Genomic DNA, 12,386 nt, shown 5'->3' on the forward strand with positions numbered 1-12,386 from the left:
TAGGGCACCCCCCCACCCCCCCACACCCACAAAAAAAAAAAAAAAAAAAAAAAAAAAAAAAATCACACATCAAGACTTAACTGGGGACAGAGATAAAGACACTGACCACGTGGCAAATCTGCCTTCAGGTCCACAAGCATGACACAGATTAGAGAGCAAATTAACAAGAAGCAATTGTTGCCTCCCATTTGAAACCTCCCATCAAGCTGTATGTAAGAGGGATTAAAAATAGAAGAGCCCCACACTGACATCAGGTCCAAGACACAAATGCCAGCAGAGGAGGGAGCGACGACGGAGCACTCAGCCTCCTGGTTTGTGCTCTGAGGGAGACTACGTGAGCAGCGCTCCCTCTCCAGACCTCTGACAAGCTGGGCCTTTGTGGGCTGACATTTCCCTCGCACAACATCTGGCCTTCAGAAAGGAAGGCAACGCTCCGCCGTGCAGAGAGCCGCCAACCCGACGTGAGCAACCACATTATTTTACACAGCCTTGGTACTATAAACACGCTCTAACCGAGGACTGCTCAGGCTGGCGGGCTGCCCACCAGCTGCAGGAGACAGCCTCTCCACCGGCCACAGCATCAGGCCAACACGGGGAAGGGTTTCCTTGCGTGCACATAATCCCCTTCTCACAGCAAGGGGCCGGCCAGACAGGGGACGTGTATGCGTGGAGCAAGAAGCACATTTGGCCACTAAGTCCTGGGCTCAGAACACCAGCCAAGCCACACCACAAAGGAATGAAACAGTAGACACACTCCTCAGCCAATGCTTCTTCATGTGGTTTCTTTCTTGGGCTCAAACTGCAGCAGAGGTGCAGAGACACCCAAGGCAGCTTCACACTAAGGCAGCTCAGGCCCCAGCGAGCTCAGCCATGGCCCTGCGGGACTGGCATGGAGACACAAAGAGATGTGACATGGAAGAGACTTGAGAGAGAGCTGAGTTGGGCTCCAGGACACTCAGCAGAGCCCTCAGCACAGATTTGGGGTCACTTTCCTTCTCCTAGGTGCAGGTTTAGCTCCTCCAGATGAAAGGCAGCAGTACCACAGTACCACCCTTCAGCGCAGATCCTTCCACCCTGCCAGGACTGTCCGGAGAGCTCCAACTGCATCCCACACCCAGGCATTTTGGAGGAACCAGGGGCACATTGCCTTGGAGCTACCCAGCCCATGGAAAAACCCTGCTGCAAGGATTTGGCTGCTTTTTCAGCCTAACTTCCTGGAGCAGGACAAAGGGGACAGGGCCCCAGGGGAGCTCCGTCATGTGTCTACTCCTGTTCCTGCCAAAACATTCACACCCTCCACTGCTCCCACATGCTGCGAGCTTGCTGCGGCCAAGATGTGCACCCAGATCTGGGATCAGTGAGACTCAGGGATGCTGCCAAGAAAAACTGATCCAGCCAACTGGAGGGCTCTTCTCTGCATCATTCCTCACCCACCCAACTACCACTTCACAAGCTCCAAGATCTCCTGAGCATGCAGGACCAACAGCATCTGCACAGAGCAGGTCAGTGGCTCCTCACCTGAGAAGGTGGGACTATTTCCTCCTCTGAATCTGACTCCTCACTGGAATCATCGCTGCTGTCCACAGGTGGAGGGACTGGCGTTGGTACCAGAGCCGGTGTCTTCACATTTGTTGGCTGGGGCACAGCATTGGTTTTCACTGCAGGCAAAGCTTAAGAGATTGTCACTATGAGAGAGCTGCTCTCTGCGGTCATCCAGAGCAGGAGCTGCTGTTCCAGGTGCAGGAACCCATGAGAATGCAGGTGAGGGATCCCGGGTACTACCAGGAGACTCACCAGCTTGGGAAGGCTGCGTCTGTGCCGCTGGGGACTCCTCTTCACTGTCAGATGAGTCACTGCTCTCACTTTCTGAGACCTGGCTCTTCAAGGTGCTTTCCGCTGCTTTTTCAGGCGGCCCAGCTTTAGCAGCCTGGCTCAGGCTGGGAACACGCCCAGGCTGTTCTGTCAACCTCTTAACAAAAAAGAAACACAGGCCCAGGAACATGGTGTTAGTACAGGTGCTGTTTAGGAATTTTAAAGTGCAGTTTCAGCTTAAGCTGGGTTTTGTTTTATCCTAACACAGCTGTTACCAACACTCACTCCATTCTTGGCATGTCAAGGTTGGAAGGGGCTTCACTTGCTGCCTGGACTGAGCTGCTGAAGACATACACCACTGCATTTAGCAACAGGCTTGTGCCAGGAAGCCCAAGCGTGTTTTACTGCATGGGCACGCAGAGCTAACAGCGCTCAAAACAGCAGTTCCTTACCAAGACTGAGAGGGCGGCTGGACAGAAGCCTCAGGGCAGAAGCAGCACCACAGCCCCAAGACCCCCGTTCCAGGGAAGCCTCTCATTTAAACATGAGCACCCCCCAGCCCGGGGAATCAGTAGCAGGTGGGAAGCCTTTTGCCAAATCACTTGCAAGAGTCAGAGACAGTATCAGAGCAGCAACATTCTGAAGCTGCTGGAGAGCTCAGCACAGACACAGAGCTGACACAGCCACTTGGGAACACAGAGAGCAGGCAGAGGGAGAATTTGGAAACCTCCAGACAACAAAAAACCCCCTGCAACTCACTTGGGCTGTGCCTTTCTACACCACCCACCAACACCCTGCTGTCCCAGGACAGGCTGCAAGCAACTGGTGTGTCAGCACTGGGAAGCCACAGTTATGGCAGCACCAGATACCCAACTGCCCCATGAGATGATCTCTTCCCAGCCCCTCTGCGGGCTTGGGCTGAGGGCTGCAGACAGCCCTCCTGCCCACTGCTGAAGTGGCAGTGGCAGAGCGAGTGCTTGTCAAGAGATCTGGTACCTTCACCACCTGCAGATATTCTCCAGGCTCGCAGTGCTCTGCACCCACTCAGTTTACTCCACTCATGGCTCATCTCCGGGCTGCTCTGCCAGAGTACATCACGCCTGCCAGGGCGGGCAGACCCCATCCAACCCACACGTGACGGCACCTTGCTGCAGCACTCCATCTCTGGGCCCCCCACAAGAAGGTGAGACAGCCTCCTGTGCGGCTACACTGTCCCTGCCAGCCCCTCTCCCAGCCCTGCCATGCTGCCCACGCTGTGATAGCCTCTCAGTCCATGGCAGAGGACCAGGACTTCAGCAGCGCTGGCTCACCCAGGGGCTGCTCCTGGCCAGCAGCTGGGAGCACCAGCGTAGCAGCCTCCCGGGAAGACAGATCTTACCATGCTTCCTGGCATGGCCTCACCGAGGGCTGCCACTGGGGCAGTGTTTATCAGCTCTAAGCCAAACACTAAACAGACAACAGCATCTGCATGTTTATCCCATGGCAGAACAGCTCTCTGAACAAGCCAAGCACATTTTGACTCTGCTTCGAGAAACAGAAACCTCTACCAGCACTCAGGGAGCGGGGGATTGTAAACCTCGCTTGTCTGTTTTGTTTTGGTACCAGTGAGTCACTCTCTCCAGGAGAGAGGCCAGACTTGCAGTGCTGAAGAGAGAGAACACTTGAAGCAGCCACAAGAATTCACACGCTCTACTGGAACACACTGTCTTTTCTCCCTCTCGTCCCAAGTATTGTTGTGCAAGGGAAGAGTCTACCAAGATCAGACCCCACTCGCTCACTTTTAAGACTTTCGAAGCAACCGGAGTGGTTTCTCCCCATACCTGGATGCATGGCACAAGGGCTGCCTCATTTTAAGCAACAAGGGAGCTGCCGTGCAGAGGCATCTTGACACAGAAAGAACATAATAGCATCCACGGAGAAACAACCCTGAGCTTCACATAGCCTCAGGATTCCTTAGATCTTCCTGGGAGGAGGCCAAGGTCCCCCCATCTACCTCATCTCAGTCACTGCCAGATGGCTGACAGCTGCCATGTCCTATGGCGTGGCCCCAGGTGGGATCAGGCCAGCAGCGTGGCTGAGTGACACCCAGGGAGCAGGGCAACACAGGCAGAGCTTCTCACAACAGTCACAGGTACTAAAGAAATTGAGAGGAGGAAGATAATTCAAGAGGAAATCATTTTTCCTGCTCCTTCTCCAGCCCCCAAACTAGGAGCTGCCTGCAGCGCCGTACGAGTGTGGTGAGTTAGCTCCCGCACAGCCCACCTGCCGCTGCGCTGGGCCCCCTGGCATCAGGCAGCGCTGCACGACAGGAGAGGGAGACAACACCCCGCCACGTGCGCCGAACCATCACACCCTGCGGAGGCACCGCCAGCGGACTGGGACCAGAACTCTCAGCGGCCTCACGCCACTGCCAAGGGACTGTCACCTGCACGGGAGTGGGGATAGGGTTCAGGGAGGGAGACCCCTCATCTCTTGGGAGATTTGGCCAAGATAAAAACTTGCAGCACAACTTTTACCAGCGCAGGCTGCACAGTTTTTCCTGGGATGCTCAGGGAAGATGCAGGTCCCCAACACACAGCTGCACGTGCAGCTCACAGCCCTGGTAAACAGGAGGAGAAGCCTGCCCACAGAGGGCTCAAGCACCAGCCTTGGCTCAAATCGTCCAGGAAAGAGGAAGGAGTGCAGAATTAGCAGGTCCAAAAGAAAAGCAGCTCGCAGCATCTTTAAAGTCAATTCAGACTGTCCCCCATCACCATCCTTCCCCCCCAAAATATGCAAACACCTTGTCAACTTCTTTGACTATATATTCCTGAGTCTTCAGGGGTAAACATACCAATTAAGCAGTTCAATTTAGGCATGATGTTCATTTTAATTGTGCTAATCCACCCCCACAGGGAAAGATGAGGCAGCTTCCAACGCTCTGTATCTGTTTGGAACTTGCACAGAAGCCAGAGGAAGTTGCAGGATACAGTAAGTCAGTGGTTAGCATATGCCCAAGTAGCAGATGGCGAGGATGAGCTATGAAGAATTTGACTGGGAGGACAGGACTGTGGACACAGCTAAGCCTAATGGTTTATCTTAAGGCTTCACTCGTGGTCTCTGCCTGTAGGCTACTAACACAGGAAGAAACAGCCTGTTTGGCAAAAATAGAGCCCCTCGATGACAAGCTCTTCCTTGCAGACTGTGGCTGTTGAGGGTAATCACCAGTTTGAAGAGGGAAGATGCTGAAGTGCTTTAATAGCCGGCTACCTGTTGCTGCCAGCTCCAAATGAGCACTCGGGGAGCAAACCAACCCCAGCGTGTCCTTCACCTACAGCCCTGCTAGAATGGACAAGTCTTCATACTTTCACAGCGGGACCCCACGGCACAGCTATCATAATAGCTGCTCCTCTTCCTCCCAGAGCTGAATCTTCACAAACAGTTACGCAGGAAGAGAGCAGCACAGAGACAACTGTGAGATGCGTCCCCCTCCACCCACCTTAGCAGACCAAGGCTATAAAGACAAAAATGCAGAGCCTCTCCGGCTCCTGCCTGTCACCAGTGAAAGGACGCGTTGACAAAACCTCCTTGAGAGGACACGTGAGGCTCTGCCCCCGGCTTCCTCCCTTGCAAATAACAGCTGCCACTTCCAAAACACTGCTTACAGGGCACCTTCTGAAGTGCTCTGCCGCTGGGAGTCAATGCAGAAGGTCTCCAGGATGCTCTCAGGAAGGAGTTCAGCCACCTAAGTCTGAGTCCAGCCTGAGTTCATGGTCTTTCTCTCAAGCCCTCACAGGAGAGCCAAGACCGAGCTACCTGTGACTCTGCACGCAAGGCCCACTCCAGAGGGGCAAGGAATGAGTGACACAGTTGGTATCAAACAGGTTACACCCCCTCTCCTCTGGTATTGCTGGGGGAAAAGAGTAAGGCTACGCTTGTTTCCAAGTAGAAAGAAAACTTTCCTCCTCTGAGGGACTGAGCTACAACAGATTAGACAGCACTGGTGTTTCAAGATCAGTAGCAGCATTTAAAGGCTAAACAATTGTCATGTGTACCCCACTCCTTGGTAAGGAGCTGAACATGGTATCACCCACCTTCTGGCTGATCGCCACAGGGGGATCCTCCTCTTCACTGCCTGAGGATTCAGAGCTCTCTGCTGGCTTCGTACTTTCAGCAGGCTTTGTGGGAGCGACAGCGCTTCCCAGTGTGGTTTTGGCCTGCTTTGGCACAGCTGGCTTTGGTGCTGCCTTCCCTTGGGACAGTGGAAGTGTTTTTGCTGGAGCTGCTTTGCCAGAGAGCGATGCTGCTGGTGGAGGTTTCACCGGGGCTGGGGTGGCCTGGGAGGATTTTGAAGGTGGCTTTGTCTGGACAAGACAAGAACAGTGTGAAACAAGGCAAACCCCACAGCAGCATAACTCACTTGCTCAGACTGTGATCAAGGGAAGAGATTCCAGAGCCCTCCGGGAAAGGCAAATGCTGGAGGAGGATTAGCAGCTGGTGGGACACGAGGCATCCTTTCATCTCGCTTCGTGGGCACGGGCTCCCGAAGTGAGAAAGCAAGACCAGACGGTCTTCATCAGCCCGCTGGTACCACCAGTCCCCTCCAGTGAGGTACTCTGCCACACTGCGTGCTCTCCGCAGTGGGGAGGCAAAGCTGCACCACAGCTTCACAAATTAGGCACCGTTTATTGCAATTTATAGCTGAGGGGCAAATCCAACTTCAACAATTTGTCTCTTCAGGTGGGAAAATAATTGCTGGGGTTTTTTATTTAAAAGTACTGATGGATTATTTTGTTAAGAAAGGCACAATGGCTTGATTAACGCTCAGAGCAAAGCCACTGAGGTGCCTTTGAGCACCCCATGCCTCTTTCCTTCCACCCCCAATACGACTTGGCTGCACACCACATGCATATACATGCATGTTCTCTTTTCCCTGCAGCTCCTATCTCTGACGAGATGGCGAGGAGATGGAGTCTCAGGCAGACGTACTTGGGTTACTGATGGAGGTTCCTCATCTTCGCTGTCTGATGAGTCGCTGCTCTCTGATGTGTCACCGGGCTTTGCAGCTGCTGGCACCATTGTGGGTGCGGGTTTGGCCTGGCTGGGTGGCAGGGCCGTTCGCCTCCCTGTGTTCTTCTGAAGGGACACGGCAGTGGCTGGCGTGCTTTTGACCAGTGCCGCACTGTTAACCTGCGCCATCTTCACCCCTGGCTTTGACTGTGAACAGGAGGAACAAAAGGGAACAGCAGAATCAGGTTAACACCTGAGAAGAAACCAGTTGAGAGCTGTAACAGGATGGAATCTGTTTTCAAGAAGGCCACCTCATTAACTTTGAGCAGGAGAAGCTTGTTCAGCCTCACAGGCTGTGGATTATCTGAAGCAAGCCGCTGTCTCCACGGACTGCCTGACTACATCTGTGGAGTTTTACACCAATCACCTCCCACAGATACAAGGATCTCCGTCAGCTTCAGACACTAAGAGGAACTGGGATGGAATGGTTGATGCTGCCAGGGATTAGTGGGGCTCTCAGCCACACAGCTTGTTCCTGTGTAGTTTGGGGATCCCACACACCCAGGGAAGGGGGTGTTAGATTAGAGCACTGCAGCATTTCCTCTCTCCTTCAAGGGAAGGGCAGGGATTTCCTAGAGACAAGGACACTGGGCTGCAGAGGTTACCTGGACCGCTGGAGGTGCAAGCTCCTCCTCAGAGGATGTCTCATCACTAGATTCCTCACTGCTGCTCTCAGTGGCCCCAGCTGCCTGCTTCGGCTCTGAAACACAAGCAAGGAGCTGTCACAGCTGCTGCCGTCTCAGGGCTCCCAGAGTGCAATGCCAATGCTGCTTTTGAAGTCAGCAAAACAAAACAAGCCGGAGAGATAGCTAAGGGGATTTGCAGGGATGAGGGCCTGGCCCTGCTGAGAGCACCAGTGGCCTGCTGGGAACAGCTTCTTCAGACCAATGCTGGCCCACAAACACCACTGCCCCGAGTGCAGGCAGAGACGGGAAATCCTTCCTGGCCACCCTTTGACCCTGTGGGGAGCTTCCCAGCCAAACAGAGCTCCCCACCAGGGCACCCAGCCTGGCAGGATCTCCCCTGGAAAAGAGCTGTCTTGAGAGCTTCTACCTTCTATTCCCTTCCAACACGCACACTTCAAAGCAGTAAAAGATTTCCCTAAAGTCTTCGAAACTCAAAACTAATCACTTTGCAACTAGGAATAAAGAGAAGATGGTGCAGTGCCTCTCCAAAAAGCTGGAAGCATCTGCAGCATTAGTACTGCATCTCCTCCACATATACCACACTTATCTCCAACCCTGAGGAGCTGGGTGCTGCCAGACAGACATAACGGCACAGAATCTGCTGCCTGAAATGGGAGCGAGCATGCTGGATTCATCCCACAGAGCTCTGGAGCTGGCTGCTTTGCAGTATTCTTGCAGGCTCCCCAAGGAAAAAGCATCGCTCTGAGCTTTCCAGCGAGGGAGCTGAAAGGAGCGGGTTGAAGGCAGGGCTCGGACCGGATCCACAGCAGAGCTGGAGCACACACACATTTACCACACTCCGCAGGCTCCTCACCTGCTTTGGGGGCTGGGGCCTTCGTAGGTGGTGTCTTATTTTCCTCCTCACTCTCTGATGAGGAGCCGCTGCTGCTGGAGCTCTCCGGCGCTTTGGTCTTTACTGGTGCTTTGCTTTGACCTACTTTGGCCGTAGCTGTTGTGGCATGGTCAGGTTTCCTAGGACTGGGCAGTTTCTGCCCAGCCTTGGCCAGGGCTGCAGATGCCGCTGGCGCATTGGGCTGCTGCTTATTTGAGAGCACAGTTCTGTTCTGAGCAGAGAGCGCTGCCCCTTTGCCTGCTGGGGCAGTGGCTTTGTTAGGAGAGTGCAGGGAGTTGGCAGCTTTGCCACCCACTACGGTTGGTGTCACCTACAGGAAACAAAAGAAATTAGAAGCCTATAGACAGATGAGGGGCTAAATTGGACACGACGTACCTTAAACTGCAACCAGGCAGCCTGGCAAACCATAGAGCTCTTTAGGGAAGCACTTGGGGGGCAGATACACAAGAGAAGGCTTATGCCAGAAGAGGAGGGTAATTTAAACATGAATTCCACCCCAGCCCACAATTCTACACATGCCAACGAGCCTGGGACAGTCTTGGCTTGCAAGTACTGTCAGCCTTCAAAGCCAAGAGAGGAATCGCCTTACCGTAGCTGCCCCTTTCCCAGCTGGTGTCTCCTCTTCTGACGAGGAGTCATCATCGTCGCTGCTTTCTGCATTCACCGTGGAGTTGGTGGCCAGGGAAAGGCCGGCTGCTGCACAGGAGAGAGCCATAAGACACTGTCGCGTGGGGGCCTCTCTCACTGAGATGGCCTTTGGTCTGCAGAAAGGCCCCCACGGGCAGGACAGAGTCCCATCTCACATCTGCCCCAACCGCCACTGTCCTTGCGACAGGCAAGTGCTGCGTTCCTCCACTCCATCCTTCTCCCCACCAGCAAGCCAAGGAAACCGCTGAGATCTTCACGTTTCCAAGGGCTGGTCCACAGCAGGTAAGATGGAGCCAAAGCGTGTCCAACACCCGAGTTCTTGTCAGACTACACAAGCCAACACCTCCCACACCAGCTGCACCGGGTATCTCTCCCCACCTCAGACAGAGAGCCCCAGCTTTCCAGCCCAGCTCACAGGTCCTTCCCTCACCCACGAACCAGACCTGCCTTTGCCGGCCCAACACGCACCTGGGACCAGGTGGTGCTCCACAGCGAGCAGCGTTAGGTTCCCAAGCTTCGTCCAAGCGACACCACCCATCCCTCCCCAAGGAATCATAACACGTCCAGCTTCAGCAGTCATCTGTGCCCCTCCAAAACTCCACAGGAGAAGGGGGTGCTAAATTATGTCCTGTTTTTCTAAGAGCACAACGGAGCAGCCATTGCTTTACAAACATTTTCTCCAGCCAAACAAGTTGGGCTGCTCCTCCACAAGCCTCCAGTCCACTCTTGTCAACACCAGGGAGATGAAAGGCTCCTACCAGTGGCAACTTTCGTCTTCTCTTTCTCATCCTCTTCCTTCTCTGAGCTCTCGGAGCTGCTCACGGGATCAGGAACTCTGATCTTTTCTGGGATGGCTGCGTCCTCCTCACTCACCTTTCTTCTCCTGGAATTCGAGGGAGTTCTGAGGGAACAGAATTTGCATCAAAATGGGGAAAAAATGTATCTTGAACAAACTGGAATACAATTATTCATCCACACTCAGGTCAGGCTCCAGCCTAAGGTCACACAGCGTCATTCCTCTACAGCTCCAAAGGGGGTAGGAGAAATACTTCTCTGACCTGAAAAGGTCTCACTCAACCCTCTTCAGGCAGATCCTGAGGGCAACATCCTGCTGCAATACTCAGAGGTACTGAACACGTTTTTTGTGTCCTGGGAAGATCCTTCTCACTTCAGCAAGGGAAGTAAGAACGTGTATGGTCAGGCTGGTGCTCACCACGGAGCAAAAGCATCCTACAGACCAAACTGTCTCCAGGAGGCAGCTACAGGCACACAGCCAACAAGGGTAGTCCCAGGGCTAGGGCAGTGGTCCCCAAACAGGTCTTGGTATTCCACAAGGCCAAGAGAAGTGAACCTACAGGCTGCAAAAGCCATTTGAACTTGGGCTCGCCAGCCACAAGGTCAGAAAATTCAGGTGGTTTAAGAAATATTTAAGAAAGGAAGGGCTGGACCGACAGCAGATGTGTTGAACGAAGGGGAGGAAGAGGCCACAGGTGAGCATTAAACACTTAAGCCATGCAATTGTTTTAAAACATTAAGTGGGAGAAAAATGTCTCCGGGCCCTGAATCCTACTTGGACCAGAACAGACGACATGGCTGAAGTTATCTTTAGTTTTCAAATGAAAACACAGTTCAGACATTTACTTTATTAAAGGCACAACATCAGCTGGGCACACGCATGTGAGATTCGCATGCAACACTTCTAAGCCCTGAGACACGCCGTTATCAGAGGCAAAGCCCTTCGCTTTTGTGTCTGGGAAGCTGCGCAGCGGGGAAGAATGGGGCCTGTAGGTGCCGGCCCTATGGCAGCCCGGGGCAACTGAGGGCTCCAGCTGCTCCTGGGGCTGAAGGGAGTCCCCAGGCCACCTTCAGCCCCCTCACAAACAGCAGGGAGGCCACTCTTAAATAACCACAAATCTCAGCTGTTCGGTTCCCTTTGGAAGAGTTCAGAAAGGAGAGCCCCGAGGGCAGCCTCGGTCAGAGCCACAGCGCAGCTGAGGAAAGACATTTTCAGGCCAATGGCCTGTGAAGCAACAAGATGCAAGAATCACAGCTCAGCCCTGTGAGAGCAGTCCAGCCAGGCAGGGCACCTTCTGGAGGAGCAAACTGCAGGTCACTACATCCCTCACTGGGACTCCAAACCAGGGGGAGCTGGAATGGAAGGTGTACTGGTGGGGTGGGACCAACACAGAAGTATGATGATAGAGAAAAAGGAATTAAACGTGATGTGAGTGCCCTGCTGCTCCCAAAGGGTTAACGGCAATAGTGTGTCTGGGAGGGTTTGCTGCTCCCAGGTGAACTCCTATGGAGAGAGGTCATCAAGGGAGCAATAAACTGTTAGAGGAGCTACGAGCCAGTTCTACACCGCTACACCCTCACCTAGACCCAGCTTTTCTCCTGCTCATGGAGACACAAGAGCAAGAACTGGGGCAGCACCGAGGTACAAGGCGCTCTGGCAGAAGACACCTTTGAAGCAAACAGCCGCCTCCTGAGGCTGCTGGCATTGCCTCACCGAGGAGCACCTTCACGCCAGTGGTCCTCAACACAGGAGCCTGGCTCCACAGATCCCCCCACAACCTCTCCGCAGCGCCGAGCTCCAGCACCGGACCCAAGATAGTGGCGCACGGGCACGCGTGGAGCCCGCAGCTGGGAAGGCTCCACGCTGCAGAGATTCACGTGAGGCGCTCAGCGGAATTGCTACCTGGAAAGTCACCAGGCTGAACGCGTCAGGGCTTGAAAGGACATGCTGAACCAAGAGACTCCCTCCGAATCAGGAGATACACGATCTGTGCCAAGGATTAAGCCCCTGTAAGAGCCTTGGCACTTCAGCACCTGCTCAAATTCTCTGTCCTCAGGTCCATCACCCTGCAAGGCACATGGCCTTAAAGAGAAAGTGAAAGTGAACTGGGGAAAAGATTTTTGCCAGGAAAGCATGACTCTGAGCCCCGCAATACTCCAGTATTAACCCCGGTCAGTAAGAATAGCATCATCTGCTCAAAACAGAGTGACAATTATGTCAAAGCTCAGGAAATTTTAAATCAAAGTTATCTTTAACATCTAAAACGCATCAGTCTGAAAGCGGAGGCTGGAGGAAGTTCTCATCGTTACACCCCGACAACGGGAAGTTGATCAAACAAGGACCACAGGTGCCATGCAGCCTGGATGTTAACAGAGCCCGGAATCTATCTGATGGTCATGTCCTCCTCCAACTTACTTTTCCCAGTGGGTGAAGATGTCCTCCAGAGAGGTTGCGAAGGAAGGGAGCAGTTTCTGTGAAAGCAGAGGGAACAGGGGTCAGGAGGCGACCACCAGCCAGGGGCAGAGACCGCAGAAGCCCCTCC

At 53.7% G+C, this 12,386-nt stretch overlaps 1 protein-coding gene across 1 annotated transcript in view; it reads right to left on the minus strand.

Annotated features, from left to right (window-relative positions):
- Nucleotides 1-12,315, minus strand: part of TCOF1 (Treacher Collins-Franceschetti syndrome 1) — a gene marked incomplete at its 5' end in the record, with an annotated part of 18,335 nt that extends 6,020 nt beyond the window's left edge. Inside the window, 9 exons of the mRNA XM_010137632.1 lie at nt 1,519-1,670; nt 1,795-1,969; nt 5,886-6,155; nt 6,781-7,008; nt 7,467-7,561; nt 8,362-8,710; nt 8,990-9,096; nt 9,807-9,949; nt 12,260-12,315. Of these exons, the coding sequence (XP_010135934.1) occupies nt 1,519-1,670; nt 1,795-1,969; nt 5,886-6,155; nt 6,781-7,008; nt 7,467-7,561; nt 8,362-8,710; nt 8,990-9,096; nt 9,807-9,949; nt 12,260-12,315 (1,575 nt within the window). The remainder of the gene's footprint in view (nt 1-1,518; nt 1,671-1,794; nt 1,970-5,885; nt 6,156-6,780; nt 7,009-7,466; nt 7,562-8,361; nt 8,711-8,989; nt 9,097-9,806; nt 9,950-12,259) is intronic.
- Nucleotides 12,316-12,386: the final 71 nt, after the last annotated feature.

This window comes from Buceros rhinoceros, unplaced genomic scaffold (assembly GCF_000710305.1).
Source record: "Buceros rhinoceros silvestris isolate BGI_N320 unplaced genomic scaffold, ASM71030v1 scaffold16066, whole genome shotgun sequence".
NCBI classification, from domain to species: Eukaryota; Metazoa; Chordata; class Aves; order Bucerotiformes; family Bucerotidae; genus Buceros; species Buceros rhinoceros.